We start from the raw sequence: 23,586 nt of genomic DNA, 5'->3' as shown, positions 1-23,586 counted from the left end.
GATGGATGTTGATTGGATGATAAATAGTGGCATGTAACATTTGTAGCCATAGTCAAGCTCTGCAAACAGATGCAATAAACAGTTGGAGTGGTTGAGCTAAAAAATCTGTGTCAGTGGGCCTCCACCTGGCAATCTGTCTGTTCAGGTCTCGGGTCCTGTCAAGCGAAGCGGTGCCACACTTTTTTTGTTTTTTTCTCTGAAAAAGTCCACAACATTGCCTCGCTCTTAAAATATTATTTCTCTCTAATGTCTCCATCATGCTGCTTTTTGTTTCTCACTCTTGCATCTTATGTCTTTTTACCGGTCTCTTTCTCTGAATCCTCCTGCTCTGTTTTGTTGTGTGGGATTTGTTTCGTCTGTGAAGTTTGATTAATTGGAGGCTGGAGGGAGAGCTGAGTGATTTGAAAACTGCCTGAAGGAAGTCTGGGCTGCCATAAGTCCAGGCTCACATGGGTTTTGATCCCTGCTTCTTTTACTCGCTTTTCACAACACTGAGTTTCTACCTAAGGCCTGTAAGACATAATGCATTTCTCCTTCCAAGCTTGCTCTCTATCCAGACCATATTTTCCACTTTGGATTTCTCCATCCAAGCTGGTTTTTGTTGGCCTATTGCCATAAAGTGTATAGAGTTGTGTAGAACTGAATTTAATATATTTGATCGTATGGTATCATGTTCTGAATGGTGTTTATATTAATATTGATCACTCTCGCTGGAATAGCTAGTCCATGCTGTTATAAAAGTGCAGTTTCTAACATTGCTCTTACACACACACACACACACACACACACACACACACACACACACACCTTTGCACTTTCTCACTGATGCGTTTTCTAAAAAAATATAAGGCTGGTGTTTTTGGCATATCACTTCAAAAAACACTGCTTAGGGCCAGAGAATGCTGGGAAGGAATGTGAACCTTCACAGCACTCAGCTGACCTCTCTCTTTCTCTCTGCTCACAAAGAAAGCTGCTCTCTTTTTCCTTTTGCGGCAATAACCTCAGACAACTTGTAGGTATTGTTTACTTCAGCCTGAAGTATCAAAAACATTTTCATAATTTTCCCATTGTGCTTTCTCTCTTATGACCAGGCCCAGGCAATCTGCTATTTTTTTTTTTTCCTTTTTTTTTTTTTTTTTTTGCTATATACTTTTTTTTCACAATTTCTCGATTTAAACAAGAGAAAATTTATTAAACAGAGTTAAGAGTACTACACACGTATTAATAGCTGAAAGCATAACATTAGCCATAATATTTAGGCTACTAAATGTGAAAGGGATGGATTTATGATTGACAGGCATTCCAGTTGTTATCTGCCGAGTCTCTATGGGCTTTCTAATGATCATGGATGCCACCCATGTATTTTTATGTACTTTTTGAATATTGCATAATATTATAAAAGTTCAATAATTTGCATAAAAACACATGCTTGCTTAAAGGTGGTATCAGTGATTTCAGGCCCAAAAATATTTTATCACATTCATCTAATCTTTCCTAACGATCCGCTAGCTGCCCGCCCCATAAGCATGCCGTCAAAAAAACGCGTCTCTGTAGGCAGCCTAGGCTCTGAGATCTGCACACAAAAACAAATGGTTTAGCCAAACACTCAAAACCAAAACAAATAGTGTTCCAACCAATCACCGACAGGGGTGGGTGTTGTGAGGTTTTGAGCCAGCTTCTTCTTCAGCTCTGACTTCGCGTGCAGCCGTGCACGAGCACAAAACCTCACAACACCCTCCCCCTGTCGGTGATTGGTTGGAACACTATTTGTTTTGGTTTTGAGTGGTTGGTGAAACCAACTGTTTTTGTGTGCAGATCTCAGAGCCTAGGCTGTCTACAGAGATGCGTTTTTTTGACGGCATGCTTATGGGGCGGGCAGCTAGCGGATCGTTAGAAAAGATTAGATGAATGTGATAAAAATATTTTTGGGCCTGAAATCACTGATACCACCTTTAAGGTTGATTAGATTTTAATTCTGTAAGAAGACAACATGCATTAGCTATGATGGAAAAACAAATTATTGGCTGAGCTCTGGCTACCTCGGTGGCTACAATTTCCATTTCTATTTTGCGCCAATTTCAAACAGTGAAGATTTTGTTCAGTTGAACCCATGGGATGCAAGTTCTGCTTTATTGGTAAATATTTTTTTTCTGCATAAATTTAATTTAATTTAATGTTTAACAGCTAGTGCTATAAGACAACTGGCATATCAAAACTAATTATGGCAGCTCCATCCAAAATTGTGAAATCCAATGTTGATATGCAGTCCAATCTTTGTTTTGATGAACTCATAGAGGTCAAGGTGTGAAATTATAACACATAAGTGATTGGAAACCTGACATGTACATGAACAGTAAATATGATTACTGGGATTGTACCTATTCTTCATAGTGATAACAAAAATCAAACTCTGTTTACAGAACAGAGCTATTGACTATTTGTTTAATGCATATAGCCTGTCATATAACATGGGTGAAAGAAAGTGTGTGATTTAGCTTTTTTTTTTTTTCACAGCGTACTGCTGTTCACTTCATTATCTTGACAAGCACATTTATAGGAGTCATTGGTCAGTGGGATCACTGCATGGGATGTGTTGCTGCTGTACTGCATTACAGATAATGAGCTCCATTTTCATGAGACGGTGCTTGTATGAGGAGTGTGTTGAAATCCTGAGAGCGTAAGCATATGACCTATCTTCATCGTGCTGTCACGCTTAAGTTCCCTCTCCCACACTGTTTGATTTGTGTAGGCTGTAGCATTTCCTTCTCTGGCCCCATGTTCCACTGTGGACCTCTTACACACAGTATACACATAGGGACACAAAAATGGGATTGCAAAAATAAAGACTGTTTTCAAAACTGAAGCCATTGATTGAGCCAAAAGTTGAAGTGCTGTTTTCATAGATATTTTAACATTGTGAGTGGACTTATTCTTCTTGACAGTTAGTGAAATGTATAAGTGTGTCTATGCATCTAGGATTGCAGTTGCAAAAAGATACAGATATCTCAAGGCAAGTTGCTTAATATAATATTTTCTCAATTTCTATGTCTTGGAGTAGGATTGAAAACACAGCTAAGACAGACAATGGGAATAACAAGATCGTGTGAACATCACACACTGATGTCCCACAGCGGCTGTTTATCTACAGTGTCTCCCACTGCACTCACTCACTCACCAGTCCAGGACCACAGGAAGCACATCCTCTTCCCAGTGTCTCTACCTCACGTTCACTACAGCTCTGCAGGAGCTGAGCAGGATATTTATAAATGACATGATCCCCTTTCCTTTTCTACCGACAGTCCCACTGAAACTCTCAGTCTCTGTGGAGTTTGAATAGTTAGTTCTCACCACATAATATGGACAAGCACTTTCTCAGGCTTCATATAAAAGTTGAAGAAAAATGCAGGACCTTTTAGTCATTTGTTCATTACTGGATGTTTTCTGTATAAGCACATTGGCCAGCGGGAGGTTTGGGTTGCTAAGCTAGCTGTAAGGATTTGGATCAAATGTGACTCTTCTCAGCGTGTGTGCACACTGCCTGCATAGGGCATAATAGCCAGCAACTTCAGTCCAAATTATAAGATTCCCTTTGAGGATAGAACAAAAAACAGGGCCCAAATCAAGAATGTACTAATACACTTTGTGCCTGCCATTACTCTGATAGTTACTTATTTGTGATTTATACTAACATGCTTGGCTGAAATTTTGTTTGGAATTCTTTAGAGATATTCTTTAGGGATACTGTGATTAACAGAGACTATTTCCTATTGAAATGAAAGTTTGGGCAGGATATATTGAAAAAAAAAAAAAAAAAGAAGGTTAATAGGCTTTAGTTATGTCACAGCCATGAACCACGATTTGTTGAAGATAACATTAGAGCCAGGGGCTTTTTCACTCTAGAGAGCATTTGACTGGACACAAATCTGTATGTAGGATTTAATATCCTCACATCTATGAGTTACCAACACATAGGCTAATCCTACAACTCACACGTGTATAAAACCCGGGACACGCCAAGCCGAAATCAAGGAACTAGCGGCAACGAAAGTGTGAGTGAGAGGAAGACGACTGTGTTGTTGCCTTTCGTTGGCTGCGTCTCAGCCAAAAAGCTGTGCTTGAACACACCAAAAAGGACTAAAGGCGACTGTCAACTAGCATGTGTGTTCTGCGCCTGTTTGTAAGTAAATATCTGTCTATATCAGCAAGTTTCGATTGTCTATTATCGTCATTCAAAAAGGGAAACTGAAACTAGGACTGCAGATAAACCGTAAACAAAGCAGCGCTTGCTTACCATTTTGAATATCAATCACACTGATCCAGTCGGCTCATGTTATTATGAATGCATTGGAATGCTCAGGTAAGATGATGTAAAATTATAACAGCCTTCTGTTTGTACCGTCTTTGCTCGCTGTCATCACTTTCTCCTTTATTCTCGTGCACTGACTCCATCACTAAGCTGAACAGCCAATCTGAGTTCTCTCACCGACGGCCCGAAGCCGATTCAACATGCTGAATTGGCCCAAAAAACCCCAATGGCGTCTGAATAGAGCCAACAGTGCAGAACACACCTAAAAAACTAAGCCGACCGATGCTCAAATATGTCCCCACGTTGCCCGACATCCAACCGTCGGCTTGGTGTGTCCCTGCCTTAAAGGAGAACTCCGGTCAATTTTAACATTGAGCTAATTTTTTTGTACATTTGGAGTGCTGTCAATACAGAGAACAACGACAAAAATCGGTGTTGCCTACACCGAGTTATTCTATTTTTAAAATTTGCACCCTGTTGACTTCAATGGGGCAAGTACTAAACCTGCTTTTAGCCTCTTAACATCCTTGATGTGTCATTACAAGTGCACAGAAAATGTGAGTGATTCCTTCTGAGTGAACACGAGTGAGTCTGACTGCAGTAGATGTGAAAGAAATGTATAAAAATGATGTTATTTAAGCCAGCGCAAATACCTTTGTTTACATCCTGTTTTTCGGTTGAAGTCCAAAGTAGTCGATTGCAGAGTTCACACGCATAGGTTTAATACCTATGATCACGCGCGTGAACTCGGCAATCGACTACTTTGGACTTCAACCGAAAAACAGGATGTAAACAAAGGTATTTGCGCTGGCTTAAATAACATCATTTTTATACATATCTTTCACATCTACTGCAGTCAGACTCACTCGTGTTCACTCAGAAGGAATCACTCACATTTTCTGTGCACTTGTAATGACACATCAAGGATGTTAAGAGGCTAAAAGCAGGTTTAGTACTTGCCCCATTGAAGTCAACAGGGTGCAAATTTTAAAAATAGAATAACTCGGTGTAGGCAACACCGATTTTTGTCGTTGTTCTCTGTATTGACAGCACTCCAAATGTACAAAAAAATGAGCTCAATGTTAAAATTGACCGGAGTTCTCCTTTAAGAGCTGCACAATTAATCGTTAAAAGATCGCAATCTTATTCCTATGGCGATTCGGCTCTGACTATTAAACCTTTGACAAGTACAATCTCAACTAACATCCAAATCTGCCTTGGTGCTGCTGCTGACCCTGTGAGAGCAGTTGTTATGTTTAAGAAACAGCTTCTTTTCAACCACACAGTATCATTATGTATTTTGTTACAGTAATCAAAATGTCACAAATGTGCTTGGTAAAAGTTTATAGTTCGGATATAAACAGTAAAATCACCTTTTGGAAATAACTTGACTCTTCAAATAAAGATTGAATCAATTACATCATTACGGCAGTAGGTGGCAACAAGTGACTGTTAAAAAATCTATTTGTTATTGAATCATTCATTTGGTCAGAATCAAATTACATGTTATTTTGTTGTCTAATTTTAGTTGTCTATTCAGAATCGTGGGAGAATCATCTCTAATTTAAACGAAATGTGATTCTCAATTTATCCAGAATCGTGCAGCTCTAAAATGTATGTAACATATAGCCTACATACATAGTGTGCATACACACACACACACACACACACACACACACACACACACACACACACACACACACACACACACACACACACACACACACACACACACACACATCTCTGCCAAAACACAACACCCACTCTGTGCATGAGGTCAGTTATGATAATGTCTTACACCTGCAACTTTACAGTCCTCCTACCCACGCAGAGCCCTTTCAGTCACTCAAACAATCCTGTCAATTGTGCTTCTGTGCAATTTATATGTGCAATCTAAACACACCTGTAAGCTTCCTACCTTCCTCTTGACCTACTGTCATGCACATATGTGCAAACCCACCCACACACACCATAGATGAGGACTCTTCTCACAATATTGCCATAAATACACTCACAGCACACTTAGTGATCATGAAGCACATTTACGTCTGCCTGGCTCTGAGCCTTGATATTGAGGACGAAATTTACCCAACGGGTCCATTCTCCTCAAATTACTGGTGAATCTGATGGCATTTCTGTCTCAAGGTGAAAAAATACTCAGCTTTAAACAAAGGCATGAGGGCACATGTGTTGACCTTCCACCCTAGGAGACAGAATGATCTCTAACCCCTCCTTCAGCTTTCCATCCAGTCTTCCCATTTTGTTTGCGTCTTTATATGAAACGGATTACTGTGTTTCTGTACATTTCATGGCTCTAAGTTAGTGTGGGAATTAGGGAGTGGCTTTCAGGTGCTTGGCCATTTTAATTCAATTATTGCTTTTTAAAGGAATTTTCAACTTCTGATTTTTTTTTAAATAAGGTATTTTTTCAGGGCCATAGCTAGCTAAACATCAATGAATTTCTTTCTTTTCTTTCTTTCTTTTTTTTTTTTAATGGCAAATATTTAACTAAAATAATTTGTGCTATATTTTTTGGAATTATTTAGCCCACTAGTGCTAACCAGCTTTTGTAGATTGTGTGAGAGGCATTTTTGTACACTCTTTCCCCTTTCACTGATTAAAATATTTATTTGAATACGAGGCATTTTTTTTGGCTGTAGTTCCTAACATTAACATCCACAGTGATTTATTAACTATAACATCTTAACACGACAGGAAGTGACGTACAGCCAGCTGTTTTATAGCCCTGCAGTGAGAGATGCATCCTGTCCTCTTCATGACAATCCGAGGTGTGTGACCATTTCAGTTCCAAGAGTCTGTGAGGATATCCTGCCACACAGCTGTGTGCTCAAACACTAGTATATGTGTGCACTCACTCTCACATATGGAGACACACTCTTGAGTGGAATCGCTCTCTGTCTCTCACTGTCTGACCCAGAGGACTGTTCTGCTCAGTCAGCACACATACACAAACACTCCAAGGTCATTTAGCTCTGTACAGTATCCATCACTCGAGCCCCTACTCAACATCTCAACCTTCTCCATCAGAGTAAAACACACACACACACACACACACACACACACACACACACACACACACACACACACACACACACACACACACACACACACACACACACACACACACACACACACACACACACACACACCAGTTCTTACGAAGTCAGCACCTGCATCATGCGGAGACTGAACTCTAAATAATAACCAAATGTAATTTGATTATGTAGTATAATATAAAATCAAATATTTAATATATTATTAGATTTTTTTATTATTTGAATATTATAATTTTTTTATGGTGTATTATAAATTTAATTATTTATAATTTTATATATATATATAAATGGTATAAATTATTTATGAGCACCTGTTGTGGTGTTATAAAGTGCAGTCTTATATGTTCATCTCTACAATATCAGGCTTAGACCTGACTGTTTCCAGCTTTACAGACTGAGGAGGAAGACTCAGTTGACAACAAACATGTTTGTTTGTACTGCATTAACGCTAATTTCATAGTAATTTTTATAATAAATTTTGTTCAATTAGCCAGCAGCGACAGGATTTTAGCTGTGAGAGTCCAATGCCATAGGCAAATCAAACTTAAACACACATTTTGATCATTCAAACATGCACAATGAAGACAAATTACTACAGCCTGATCCACATTTATATTTTTAAGAAGATTTTTAAATGTCATCATGACTCAATCCCCAAAAGTGGCCCCTTTTTACTTGAATTCACCCTATATCCCTTTTCACCTTCTTTTCACCTTCTTTTCTTCTTAGTCCTTCACTCTTTTCTTCTTTTTATCTCATGCGTACTGTAGTTTGTGACATGCTCAGTCCATCCTCAGCAAAAAAGCACAGCTCAGGCTTAATGCAGGACAGCACTGGATTAAGAGCTCCCCTTCGTAATCAGTCTGCTAAAGACACACACACACACACACACACACACACACACACACACACACACACACACACACACACACACACACACACACACACACACACACACGCCTCACCCAGCCAAGACCCACTGCCCTACTGCGGGACAGGCACTCGCATATTAAACACACACAGGGATCCAGTTTGACAAACGCACATAGAAGTTTGTACCGCACAGCAAATCCTGCAGGTATAAGATTCACCTGCATAAACACACACAGACACACACACACCACCTGTCCGGCACTGCAGCACACTACAGTCACAGATTCAGCAGAACATCCCACTGCAGTGAAGCCCGAACCCAGCAGCCCCTCCCAGCCTCACAAGCTCCAGCACACGCTTACCTTTGTGACAGTCATGCAGAGAAGAGTGCAGAAGAGTCAGCTTCTGTTCCTGAAATGCTGAGTGAGACAGCAGGACAGATAGAGAGAAAGAGATGGACTCACTGAGTGTGTGCAGTCTGCAGCCTCTACGACAGCAGAGTGAGACATGAGAGATTGTGAAAGAGGAGGAGAAGAGAGAGAGAGGGAGGGAGGGTCTGGTCGCTGTCTCTCGCTCAGTATCCGAGCCTATCAGTGCCGCCGCAGCCGTGCTCCTGTAGTCAGGATACTGCAGTGAAGTGAGCTCAGCATGTTACTACTACTCTCTCTCTCTCTCTCTCTCTCTCTCTCTCTCTCTCTCTCTCTCTCTCTCTCTCTCTCTCTCTCTCTCTCTCTCTCTCTCTCTCTCTCTCTCTCTCTCTCTCTCTCTCTCTCTCTCTCTCTCTCTCTCTCTCTGCTGTCAATCTGATTACTGCATGCGCTAATGAAGATTATTGATGTCCACAAATGCATCACCCTGTTCTACATGTCATAATCATATTAGCTCTCTGTACACAACATACTGTAAACTCTCCCCCTCTCTCTCTATAGTATCTAGGCCTACTACAATAAAAATGTTGTAACTTGGCTGCTAATCAAAATTCAGAAAGCAAACAAAATGACAGACACTCTGAAATCTTGAAAACTATCCGAAGAAGACCCATATTAATTGATGTGGGTTTATTAATACACATACTAGTGTTTTGGTGGAATATGGTTTCTAAGGTTGTTGAGATATATATGTTTAGAAAAATATGAATTGCTTAGTTAAAATGCATATACTTAAAAAAAAAAAAGAGAAGCATAAAGAGCTAGAAAAACTATTTTAAGAGGCTATATCATATGACTGTTGCAGGAGATCCATGACTGAGAAATTTTTTTTTGGATAAACTGCAGTTTTTTTATGTTCTGCTGCCCTCTTGTGGGCCTAAGAAATATTACATCACTAATTACATTTATTGAACAACAAATTTAAAGGGATAGTTCACCCAGGCCCTGGAAAGCTTGTCCACTTTCGACCACTTCCTGAGGTAGTACAAAACGCATTTGATCGGATTGCTTTCGTAGCGTGAACCCTCATGTGGTCGAATGCGTTCGAACAGCCACAAAAGACGACCTACTCTCCGCCTACTGACCTAATGTGTAAACTTTATGGGAAGCGCACTAGCCAGACAGGATTTAAACTTTGTCGGCCCAAGTTTGATTTGAAGATGAAAAACATACCAAGCACAATGTTCTCTAACCGTTCCTGATTTCTAACACTCACAGCGTTCGGTGTGGTCTTGCAGCGTTCAGAGCAGAAACTAAAGCTGCTGCTCTAAGTAGTTTTTCCCCTTGTCTCCTTTCTCTTTCATATGTAAATTGCACAAGCTTATTTTGTTCATTAGATCGAAATATCTGAAAAAACAAACAAAAAAAAACGTACAGTTACTCGCCCATAGACCCTCCCCTTGAAGAAATCAGGACAAAACCTGTTCCAAACCTGTATGACTGACTTCTGGCCCTTTTTACAGTAAGTAAAGACTTGTTACTTTCAGCAGTTAGCCCCTCTTGGTAGATGCCATAATTACATAATTTTCAATGAAAAAACAAAACAAAAAGCTCTTTTTGTAAGTTTCAGTTTTTTTTTTTTTTTTTTTTTTGTTTTTTTTTTGTATTTTAAAATGTAATTTATTCATGCAATAGCAAAGCTGCTAATATGCTGATTTGGAGCTCAAGAAACATTTCTTATAAATATCAATGCTGAAAACCATTCTGCTGCTGAATATTTTTGTGGAAACCAAGATACATTTTACCAGTATTCTTAATAGAAAGTTTAAAAGAACAGCATTTATTTGAAATAGATTTTTTTGGTAACACTTTAAAAGACTTTACTGTCTCTTTTAACCAATTCAATGCGTTCTTACTGAATAAAAATGATTCATTTCTTAAAAAAGAAAGAAAAAAGATTGACCCCAAACTTTTGAATGGTGTACATTTTTGCAAGCAACATATATTGCAAATATTTAATTTCGTAGTTAGTTTGAAAGTTTGTCATGGCTGCTGCTAAAGCTTTTTTGAAATGGGTCATTATTTTATCTTAAGTTAGCATAAAGGCATAGTTCACCCAAATGAAAAGGACCTAAAAATAAAGATTCTGTCATCATTTACTTATCATCACTTTGTTCCAAACCTGTATGGCTTTATTTCTTCCATGCAACATATAAGTAGATATTTCTTTTTTCCCCATTCAATGTAAATGGTTTAGTTACCAACATTCTTTTGTGTCCCTTGCACAGGTTTGGAACTACACGAGAGTGAGTAAATGATAACAGAACGTTAATCATTTTTATGTCAACTAACATTTTAAGATAACTATAGACTCTTAACTTGGCTAAACATATCTTAAAGTTCAGTTAAGGGTCATTATGTCTGATGTTTAGAATAGTGCTGGAAGATTATGTTTAAATGCAACATTGTTTTTATAGTTAACCCTTTAAGTGTCACCCCCCTTTTTTTAAATATACATGAAAATGCACATTTCGACTTTAAATGGTTGTAATTAAAGAATGCTTTGGAGTATAGACGTAAAATTGGTCTTGTTTTAAAGAAGACATTTTGCAGATTTTTGTTGAAGTGAAATAAATTAAGAAAGTGAAACAAAAAAAAAGTTATAGAAGTTTGAGTTTATGAAAATGTACAATGTAAAAAAATTAATTATTCATATTTTATATTAAATATATATTTTTAAAACCTGGCCGACTCTAAAACTGCTAGAAAATCAAAGCCAAAAATCTGAATAAGTTGTGTTTCAAATTTTAGGTTGATATCTCAAAAAATGAGCTTTCAGTGAGATTTTGTTTGGGCGCAGTACCAAACATTTTCACTAGGTGACAACCAGACTCCATTACTGCCCATATAAGGGCGCCTCCATTTCCATATGCGTTATTAAAAATATTTTAATATCTTTTTTTTCTAAAATAATTTAATGGATGATACCTTTTGAACTCTTGGCATGAAAACAAACTGAGGTTTCAACCATTCTTTCATGATTTTTCATGTTCATTGCTATTTCAAAATAAAGGTCTGAACACGCCTTAGGAATATGAAAATATTCTTGTTGCAAATTAATAAATTACAGCTCCTCTCTAATTTATTTTGAAAATCATTCACCAAATATGAAAACTAGAGTTTGTAAGCTTTCGAATGATATATAGTTTGTCAATATTAGTTTATGTTTATTATAGGATATTACCGTTTTAAATATGTAATGATTTTGGGCCCACCGGTGGGCCGGTGACACTTAAGAGGTTAAATTGTAAATAATGTTGTCCAAACATGCAGAGTATACCGTCTGCTCATTAAAACAATGAGCAGACATGACTGAGATAAGCCATGCTTTTGAACTTCAAAAAGACCTAGATACTGGAATTATACCTACAGAAGAAGCAGAGATAAGAGCACAACATGCATTGAATATCTTATCTGCTCATGCCTGAAATTCCTCTTAATAGGCCTTGATATGATTTTGACTGGATCTGGAAGCAAAGTTCTACAGGAACTTCTTGGAAGTGCTGTTTTATAATAGACAGTGATGAGTGCAGTTATGTGTTAACTTAAAAACGTTTTCTTTGGGTGTGAATTTGTGTGTTCAATGCAACGGGACAGGATATTTCCCAGTGTTCTGTTCACTAACAGAATATTAACACTAGAGGGTAGTATTATACACCAGAGCACATACTTATGGTTAGATTCAAGGCAGACCCCCAATTCTGGCTTGACTGTCCACCAGATCTGTCTGCACAGAAAGTGTTACTCTAGTGGAACTTTTAATGTGCAGTTCTTTGGTTACAGCTTCCCATGTACATGACACAATGTTCCAGCTACACGCTGTCTGTGCACAGAAACCACTTCCTCTGAAGTCAGGGGCCAAGGGAAAAAGTAAGGGCCTCCAGGAAGGAGACAGGAGAGTAGCTGATGAGCTGAGGGCTTTATGGAATACAAACAAAAGAAATAAGATATAGGATATGGAAAATTATAGCTAAACTTCAAAGTATTAAAGGGATAGTTCTCCTACAAATGTATTGAAACAAATATTTGAAACATTTTTGTGATCCAGAGAAGAAAGAAAATCAAACAGGAATGTAACGACTTGAGGGTGAGTAGATGATGACAGAAGTGTCATTTTTGGGTGAACTAGGCATTTAAATGAGGTCCCTTGTGAAAAAGAAATACACTTTAGTATACCTTTACCCCCGGTTTCACAGACAAGGCTTAACTGAAAGCAACTTGCACTGACATATCTTAAAATATGTTAGTGTCTTTGTTTTGTCTCAAGATGCACATCAGTTAAGGCATGTTCATAAAAGCTACTTTAATGTCCTAATTGAACTAAGGCCTAATCCTGGCTTAATCTAAACCCTATCTGTGCAACCAGGCCTTAGTATACTAGAGTTCTTATTATAGAAATATATGTAAGTAAAAACTGAATGTAATAATATTGGATACTTAATTGCATGTTTGCATGAAAGTTTGTACATTTTTAATAAATGCAGTTAGCTGAATTCTAGAGTGCTTTTTGACCAATTTAAGTTGGACTTAAGTACATTAATTAAATTTACATTTCAGACACATCTTCACTTTTCATTTAAACCTATTGAGTAAAATCATTACATTTGAATTTGTGACATTATGTGATATTATGGCAATTATCTTAAATTAAAATATGGGCAATTTGATATGTAAATATGCATATGCCCGTATATAAGTCATAGCATAAATTTACCTTTTGTATGCAGCTCTTTTACTGAGATTCTGCTTTGTCTGTCAACCGTTATGTAGTCATTCAACTAAATTGTAAAAACACAATTTTAAATAGAATAGTTGATTTACAAATGTGCACATTAAAACATATAAATATTAATAAGAATATCAAAAGTCATTTATACATTCTATAGAATTTTACATTTGACATGAAACATAATGATTTAAAATGTACTTTAGAGTAAAACATTTAATTTACATGCACTTTTTAAAAGTATACTTTTAAATATAAGAAACAGTCATGAAACTATGCTCTCTTTAAGTATACACTTAAGTGGCCTTTTATTTCATAATTAAATGATCTGCAAGTACATTTTTTGTACAAGTACAAGCGCACTATATGTTGATATGTGCTTATAAGCACATTTGACCTAGACATTTCTAGATAATGTTGTATTTAGCCGCTGTAGTCTTCTTTATAAGGTTGTATTCCCAAATATATCATTTTACCTATAGTGTCCAATAGATCTGCCCCTTTATAACATGACAAGTTGAAGGAAACCACGTGACTCCACCCCCCACATCCACCATAACACTCTCTGCATGTTTCCTCAGAGAGATACATTAAGGTTTGCATTGCACACGTGGCATTTTCCCCTCATAAAGACGTTAGCCTGTTAACCCCTCACATCATTACAGGCTTACTCTGGTGAGTTACTGCCACTGCTCCAGTCCAGAGGGTTAACCGGATGCCTGGAAATAGAGCCGTTTCACTAGCTGATAACTTTAAACAAGTTTTAAACATCATGTAACATTCTCATAAAGAATTGCAAGCTTTTGCACGTCATATTTGACTGATTCACTGCACATATGTGAAAGAGTAAGCAAAAGACAGCTTATAGATGTAGTTTTTAGATCAGTAATTGCAGTGGGAATCATATAAATAATATATAAAATAAATAAATGTGAGCGCAAGCAAGCTATCCTGTTATGTGTCCCTCAGGGTATCATTAATAAAGAATACAATAAACTATCTACCGTTTCCTCTATAGAAAAATATTTATCCAATAATTGGAAGAATAGCTGTACAGAGAAATAATAGTATGACATACAAGAGCTAAATTATCTCTTTTTAGATGTATTCATTGGGTTATTTATGGATACACTGTTCATATGTCAAAGCGTGAATGCTTTTAAATGTTTAGTAAATTGTAATAGTTTAGGGCTGCACTGAACTCAGTGGTCACAAATGCTTTGATGTGGTCAGGGATCCATTTATCTATGCATTGATGTTTGGTTAAGCTCTTTGTATGCTTGGCTGATCCAGGGCCAGAACTTTCATGTGTGTTTTTTTGGGGGGGGGGTTGTGGGACTGACAATCCAAAGAACAATATGTGCTGTGTGAATGTGTGAGGAGGACATATATATATATATATATAGGGATGCACGATATATCGGCCAACATATCGGTATCGGCCGATATCAGTTCATTTTTAATGTTATCGTTATCGGCCTGATAAGAAAATTTGGCCGATATATTAAAGCCGATAAATAATGTATTATTTCCTTCAGCTGAGACACTTCAGATGCGCACTGTTCAACATGATGGTTTTGAATTGCTTGAAATATGATTGAAATCACTTTGAAAAGGAAAAGACAGTAAAGTGCAACATGTGCATGTGACATATCGGCTACATAAAATTACCATGAGAACATCATTATAATTGTGTGTTTGAGACATGGATTTAATGGTGAGACTTGTTTTTGTAATCAGGCTCTCAAATTATATAAATTTGGATTTAGATTTATCGGCCAATATATCGGTTATCGGATTTCAAATATAAAGAATTATCGGTTATCGGTATCGGCCAAAATGTTCATATCGGTGCATCCCTATATATATATATATATATATATGTATGTGTGTGTGTGTGTGGTCTGTCTGCTACCTTACCTCTGAAGCACAATGAGGCTTTAACCATGAGTCCAGTGGTCTTGCTTCAATTATAGTAGTGCTGTGAGCTGATTACAGCTCTCACAGAGGTGCATGGCACTTGGACTGCAAAGCTTTATTGAAACGCCAGAGATTAGAATGAAACAAGAGGAAATTCTACTTAAGTCTATAAAAAATATGCAGGCGTCAAGCTGTCAAAGCACGATGGTGTTTCCTTCACTATTATAGTGTGTGTGTCTATGGGAAAAGACGCAGGATTGCACAGTGTCTGGAGTATTTGTGCCAAAGACCAAAGAAAAATGGAAAATCTCATGAGGGATATTCGGTTTATAAAGAAACATCAGTTAAAAAAAAAAAAAATTGACACGAATGAATCTGGTACAATTGAATATTTTGTCAAATAAATAAATAAAATAAAATTGGGTGAAAATAAGGATGGCCTGCTGGCCTTATGCCAATGTGAGGTTTTGTTAAAACTATAAAAAGGACCATAAAGACCAAATAAAAACCAGTCAGTAATGTTTTGAATCATATGGCATTGTTTTCCATCAAGTGTGTTAATGATCTTACAGCTGTATAATTGTATAATTTCAAAGATTTGTTTTGTAAGGGGTATAAATACCTGTCACAAATATGTTCAGTTAGTGTTGTTATCATGGACTTTTAGTTAGTTTGAGTCACATATGTTCCTTTGTTTAGTTTTCCCGCCAGTCTTCAGTTGTCATGGAGATTCATTATCACAGGTGCTTGTCATAATTACCCTCATTTGCCTTTAATTTAAGTTGCAGTCTTTTCAGTTCTCATTTGTCCGTCACGTTAATGTTAAGTTGTGTTTGCTCGCCTACCTTTTGGATATTTTGCGCGTATGGATTATTAAAGCCTTTTTGAACCCTGATCTTCTTTTTCCTGTGCTTGCTACAACCTAAATGTGACAGTACCTTGCTAAAAGTAAAAATGTATAATTATTTTTGATCATAACGAACTAAAATCCTTACTGTTGAGCCTTGGGAGTTGATACTATAGTCCAGTCGTTATAACTAACCCCAGATAATGAAATCATTAAGGGAAAGGGAAAATTAAGTGATTTTCTTTTTTAATCAAATCTATCCTCCATTGTATCTCTGGAAAATGTTACACCTATGTTGGGAAAATGGCCATATGTGGACCTTATGGTACATCTTATGAATGTTTTAGACAATGTTAGCATACTTTCAGACGACTATCTAAACAGCTCCTGTTCTAGTATTCTTGGGATGTTTGACAGGAAGTTTCTATAGAATTGCTAAATTTGGGATGATTCTCTCGCTTGGGCAGACGGATTGAAAAAGAATCAATCATAATGTTCTCCCTGACTTTTGTTCTGCTGGATAATGTTATGTGTCCTTAAATCATATGCCAGACTATACTTTGAGATATAGATCACCTGTATTTGATACAGGCATTGTGGGATTTTCCATTCTTTCCATGGAGTGGTGCTTCTATGCCTCTGGAATAATCTTTACCTCTAATGCACTAAGCAGTATGTAAAATCAACCGGCTGAAAATCTGAGCTGGTATTTCCAGCTGAACACCCGCTCCAGGTCCCCAGCTGTTTGGCCAGATCCAAACCTAGCAGTCCAGCTATATTTCAGTACTCTTTGTAAAGATGCCCGTGCGATTTTCCAGACCTTTTTGAAAGACTTAGGAAATGAGTCATACCCATTTGTAGAGCAATTATGTGTTTATTTTCACTTCTGTCCATAGCATATTTGCAATTTCTGTGGTCCCTGCGCCTTAGGTCCAGGAAACTGATATTGTTCAGTGCTTAATCCCTTGTTCATTCCTGACAAATGACTTGCAATGAAATCACAACTTTCTGGGTGTGATTATCATACAAGCTGATGAAGCAAAAAGTGAAAATCTATTTTAAGGGATTAAGTCACATTAGGGAAAAATCTGAGATTGTTATTTTCCATTTTATAGTTTCCTTAAATGGCAATTGCATTCACAGTTTAAAAATGTGGACATGCCCACGTTATGGATAATGCCTTTTTACTGTAAGTGGTCACTCTTGGATCAAAAGGCGGCTAATTCTCTGAAGTCTGTCCAGCAACCCTTGACCGGGCCAAACATCAGAGAAGCAAACGGTAAATAGGGAAATGCTCACTGTTTACTTCCCATCTTCTCAAATAGATCTTTTTTGAGATTCTCATGAGAAAATGCCTTTGTTTTATTTTTAATAGTATATTGGATTATTTCAGAGACAGTGTTTGTGGGAATGAGAAGATGGGTTTTAGGTTCTTAAACCAGGGTTATTTTAAAATTTAAACGTAACTATTTTTTTTATTGTTTTAGAGGTAAACTTTTCAGTTTAGTTTTTGGTCACTCTGTCATTGTTAGTTAAAGGTTTTTTTTTTTTTTTAAATAACTTTTCTAGTTTTAATTTATTCTATTATTTTTTTTATTATTTTTTTTTTGACTGCCAAGGTTAATGTGCTGCACAAATTCATGTTTAATGTAAAAATTTCAAATGTTAAAATATGCCATGTAAAACTAAAATTAAACTAGATGTACCGCATGGCGGTACAAAATATGACCGCCGCTCAGGCCTGCACTGGCTTTCCACAAAATATATACTTATACATACTAAGTATGAAAAATCTGTGATTTTTTTTTTTTCAAAGGACCCTCCCATTCAATTTCTACAAACCTCTACCAAACGGTTGAGGTACCTGTTGATGGTAAATGTCAGTTATCTGACTTTGGCATGGGTTTGTTGTGTTTTACTGAAATAAAAAACATTTTTCCCCACAAAAGTGGGTTTATCTTGTAGCCCTGGTCCCAGAGTTTAAAAAAAACAATGTTAACAAAATTAAACTCATTCCCACTGTACCTAGTAGAACACTTAAGTAAATGTCCCATTGAAATTAATGGGATTTTATGGATTTAGGTGAAGAAAGTGTACACATAATACATTTTGGTCTGTACCATGAAGAGAAAACTGATTCAACTATATAAACTATATATTTTGGAGGTTGTGGTCAGGATGTGCTCAGGATGTGATCTAACATGGCATGAAACATGTCCCACCCACCTCATTAGTATACTGCCCAAGCATAACACATTGGGTATTGGTAAATCGGGTATATGGCTGATACCTAAAAAAAGTAGTAGTATGTGCATGTCTGTCTGTGTGTGTGTGTATGCGTGTGTGTTTGTGTATGTGTGTGTCTGTGTGTGTGTGTGTCTGTGCGTGTATGTATGCGTGCGTACATGTGTGTGCGCGTGTGTGTTTGTGTGTGTGTGTCTGTGCGTGTGGATGTCAGTGTGTGTGCATGCTTGCGTTTGTTTGTATTCCTGCATGTGTGTGTGTGACAGTATCATCCTAAACCAGCAACCCTTCGCTCAACAGCACCATCTACAGGCCGATGAGTGTACAGTCACTAAATGTGCACATAAATGAATTTATTTTATACCCCCCCATGGATGAAATTCTACGAAACTTAGCATACCCCCAGAGGATGTCAAGTTAATCATACACATGAAATATGGTGCAGTTCTGAACATCTCAACTGAAGATAGGGGCGATTAAAGCAGAATAATATTGCATTTTCATTTTTTATGGGAAGGGGCGCAAATCACAAATGAGTGATTATGGGCTAGGTTGATGTGGGCCCTTAAGAGCAACATACCATAAAAATGTCTTCATCCTCGGTGCCACGGTTCAGGTAGTTATTTAGGAAAAACTGCATTTTTTGGGTTTGGGGGGGCCCAGTGCGGGGGGGGAGTGGCCCCCGGGGACCAAACTAAATTTTTCCGTAAAAGTCTAGTGGGGCTACATGCCCACCAAATTTCATGTTCCCCGGTGTTTCGGTGTCCCTGGTATCGTTGACGAAAAAATTCAGTAGATGACGGGAAAAAAAAAAAAAAAAAAACTTTGACAATCGATTATGGGCTAGGTTGATGTGGGCCCTTAAGAGCAACATACCATAAAAATTTCTTCATCCTTGGTGCCACGGTTCAGGTAGTTATTTAGGAAAAACTGCATTTTTTGGGTTTGGGGGGGCCCAGCGTGGGGGGGGGGAGTGGCCCCCGGGGACCAAACGAAATTTTTCCGTAAAAGTCTAGTGGGGCTACATACCCACCAAATTTCATGTTCCCCGGTGTTTCGGTGTCCCTGGTATCGTTGACGAAAAATTCAGTAGATGACGAAAAAAAAAAAAAAAAAAACTTTGACAATCCCTATATGACCGCTTTCGCTAGCTATGCTAGCGGCGGTCATAATTATGAGTCTTTAGTTTTTCCAGTTTGTTTTAATTTTTATTTCAGTTTACAAATATATTCTCTTTTTTTTTTTTTTATGTCGTACTTTCCTTTAATGAATATAACACTTGCTAGAGCACCAGGGATGATAAGGATCTCAAATGTTTCCACTTGCTACTGAGCAAATGTCATTTAAATGACTGTATTGCTAGGAAATAAGATCAAAACAAAAAAACATTTATATGAGAAAGAAATGACTGCATTACTGCTGCAAAAATCTTCTCAGCCACAAAAACTATTATGCTTTCTCCTGCTAATATGTCATCATATGGGATGCATTTACAGGGCCTGCTCACTGGGGCTCAGTTCGGCGTTTAAGCGGTCAACCCTGAAATAAATAATTACGTATCAGGCTCCTCAAACCTAATAATTACATGCTGGAAATGACGGAGCTTTGGGTTTTCCATGGTGATGCAGAAGAAAAGAAAGATACGATTTTCCCTCTCTCTTACATTTTTCCATTCTGTTTCATATGAAGTGATGCGGAAGCTCTATGAAACAGGAGCATTTCCCTTTAGCAGGCACGCACAAGGCACCGGGTGATTTTAGACCACATTATGAGCTAATTGGTCCATGTTGAAACAACCGCCTGTGTTCGAGCGGCCGCTGAAGGGCTGACTCAAGCGAGAACAAACCAAGGCCAAAGCTCAGGCACAGAAGTCATTACTTTTGCAGCTTAAAGGTTACGAAGGACAGTTTCTGTCCACAAATTCCTTGTTTTGCTGTAGATGATAGTGTGGAATTCTGAATATATGGTGTCAGGGATTTTGTTAGTCTAGTGGTTTAAAGTGTACCCTGAGTTTACCTGCGTGTATAATTTGTTGAGGTGACGTGGCTGTAAATCGCAACGGAGCTGGATTGTCCCTGGTCGGTTTCTGGTTGTGTGTCTCCATGTCCATGCATTTGTTTGCATGTTTGAGTACTTTGTGCGTGTGTATGTGTGTGTTGTCTGGTGCAAATCATGTGGCTATTCCTGCTGTGGTGTGTGGTTTCAGTTTCCACAAATCCTGATGTTGCTACTGGCTCTGAGCGTCAGTCAGCTCAGCTGCCAGATATCTGGAAAAGTAAGAATGACTCACTGCTCAGGCTAGACCATTTGCTCGCTTACTTTCTGTATTTATATTAAAGGCCTCTGCCATCTTTCACATTATATGAGCATTTCTATTGGTACACTATTGCCCTGCTTACAATTAAACTGCTCTCCATTCTCTCAGCAGTATGTGAATAACCACATCATGTGCAATAATAAAACCAGTGAGGACTGGGAGAGTTAAAGGGTCTTGGCACATGAAACATGGAGGCGTTCCATCAGAAATATTGAGATTTCATGACACTTTTGACAATTTGGTGCTCCCTGAGTAGAACAGACCTCCATGGTGGCAAGAGTGTAGCTTATTGTCAGTGCTGTGTTGTAATAATATTCAGGATCCAAAACATCAGGAGTCAGAACATTTAAACATCCTCTCTGCCTCTCTTACAATTAATTGCTGCACCCTTTGGACTCCAAAACTAAATTCACTTTTAATCCTTCAGGTGCAATTCAATCTCTCACACATCATAAAGCATCTAAGATACTATTTTTGACTTTAGTGTGCATGACGTTCTGTTCAGCACTACTGTTGATGGTACAGTAGCATAGAAAAAAAATTAAAGGGGTGGTTGAATATGATTTCACTTTTCTAACTTTAGTTAGTGTGTAATGTTGCTGTTTGAGCATAAACAACATCTGCAAAGTTACAACACTTTGCACTTTTACAATGCGATTTATAGTTTATCAAGACAGAATATGCTAATCAATGACTAGAAGATAACAACACATAAATTCACCAACTAACCATTCAGAAATGCTGTCTACATGTTGTCACTTCACCTTGAGTCTCTCCATCTTTCTGACTTCGATTTGAACATAAAAGGCTAAAAGCTTTTGAAATTTCCAGTGCATGTCTGTGTGAGGTCTTGAAGCTCTGCGCCCTGTGCCTGGAGCAGCAGCTCATTTGCATTTAAAGGAACAGACACAAAAACGGTGCGTTCTTGCTCACCCTCAAAAAGTGACAACTTTAACATGCTATATAAAAATATCTGTGGGGTATTTTGAGCTAAAATTTCACATACACACTCTGGGGACATCAAAGACTTATTCTACATCTTGTGAAAAGGGCATTATACCACCCCTTTAATGTGTTTCTGCTCAATATAAACTAATTTAAGAACAAAGCCACAATTCAACCATCAAACCTTACCTTGAGTGCTGCATCCTTAAAGGAGCTCTGACACTGCGAGAAGTCATGAAAGTCATGACATTATTTTTCAAGAATATCATTTGTATCATGATATAATATCAATTAGGGTCTATATTATGATAGTGTGTCTTTGAACCGAACAGCATAACCAGCAAAAATAGCCCTTTCATGGCAGATCTCATGGAGAGAGAAGAGCAGCTGGAATGCAAATGGCTATGAGATCACGATTTACAGTCCAAACCGCTGGATTTCAACACAGCGAGAGTGTTGATTCGGGTTTTAGCATACCGATATTACACAAGTTGAGCTCTTGGTAAAATATTGTATATTGGGAAAGCTAAAGCTTTCATCACAGCTTGCGAGTGAGTGCGAGGACACCGACGTCTCTGCCCAAACCACTGAATTCCTCCAGTTGAACGTTGCCTGTCAGTCAAACGGCCAAGCACATCACACTCATGTCTGATTGGTTGACTCATGCTTCTGTGGCCTAACCACAAAATCTCTGATTCCTAGGATGATTTCATATGATTCATGAACACATTTATTTTGGAGCTGAGAGGGTCGTGTCATAGAGATTAATGTAATGTGTAGTAATTTAATGAAGGAGTATTTATGTTATATAAAAGCTATAGAACGACCTCTGCCATATGCTATTTTTATAACTCTGGTTCTAAAAAAATCCTTTATGGCAACTGTCTAAGTCTATGTGTTGATCCCGTATTGGCAACTTTACAATGTTATTTGCCTGAATTGTGTAAAGTTTACATTTTGAACGTGGAGTTGTATATGTCAACCATCATCTGCACTCGTAACAGTTTCTATTTTAAATTCTGGAAGTGGAAAGTAGGCAACAAAGGCAACAAAACAAAGCAGGAGTTGGCTTTCAGATATTACCACAGTTCAGCATTATTGACTGCGGTTGCCATGTTTTGAGCAACATCTTACAGAAACAGTCAAAGGGTCCAGATTTGGGTTGATCTGACTGGCACTTGACACTGTGGTGACTTCTAGGGTTTGACCACAGCAGAGCTGTCACTGACATTGCACTATATTTCCTTGCCAAAACAACCTAGCTGAAAGCTCAAGGAAAATATGATTTTTTTTTTCTGCTCCCAAAATATATATGACGATCAAAATACTTTTTGTTTTTATTAATAGATATAAAAAGGATCTGTTTATATTATACTTTCTACTTAAATGTCTCATTAAATGTTTCTTAAAAAACAAATACAGACTTTAAATAATAAACAGAGCTAATAAGGACTTTGGAAAATGACTCACAAATTTCTATTTAATCACTTTCCATATGATTAGAGCAGTTATTGAAAAGTATTACTATTATTATTTTAGACTGAGTGCAAGTCCATTTTTTCACATTAAGATTGCAAGTCCATTATTTCTCGATGACATGATGGAGATGTGAAAGGCCTTATATCGTTGAGCAATGACATTTTCATTGTAAGCTTTAACTCTGATGAAGTTCAACTAAATTTGTTGCTGGCTTTATTTTTTGGCCAGTCATACACCATGGAGCAGGTAATGTGGAGGTTATTGGGATAATTGTTTGCAGTTGCTATACTGCTGTTAAATGGTTTGTGGTCATGAGGTAAGTGTTGCTCCTGCAGAGGATATTGATTTCCAACCTCTCCTCGACAAGGGGCTTAGGACCCTCACCTTTTGGTGGAAAGAATGGAATGATTTTTTTTAGAAAAAC

The 23,586-nt window shown here is 37.7% G+C and overlaps 2 protein-coding genes across 3 annotated transcripts in view; one reads left to right on the top strand and one right to left on the bottom strand.

The window, feature by feature from the left end:
- coro2ba (coronin, actin binding protein, 2Ba) overlaps window positions 1–9,029 on the bottom strand; it is a 39,438-nt gene extending 30,409 nt beyond the window's left edge. Inside the window, exon 1 of the mRNA XM_079866904.1 lies at window positions 8,619–9,029. Coding sequence (XP_079723030.1) covers window positions 8,619–8,633 — 15 coding nt within the window. The 5' untranslated portion in view covers window positions 8,634–9,029. The remainder of the gene's footprint in view (window positions 1–8,618) is intronic.
- Window positions 1–23,586, top strand: part of itga11a (integrin, alpha 11a) — a 91,911-nt gene that overhangs the window by 11,627 nt on the left and 56,698 nt on the right. The window lies entirely within an intron of this gene.

The sequence above is a fragment of the Squalius cephalus genome (genome assembly GCF_949319135.1).
Source record: "Squalius cephalus genome assembly, chromosome: 3".
Classification (NCBI taxonomy): Eukaryota; Metazoa; Chordata; class Actinopteri; order Cypriniformes; family Leuciscidae; genus Squalius; species Squalius cephalus.
The sequence above is the reverse complement of the archived record's forward strand: the minus strand, read 5'-3'. Positions and strand labels throughout refer to the sequence as shown.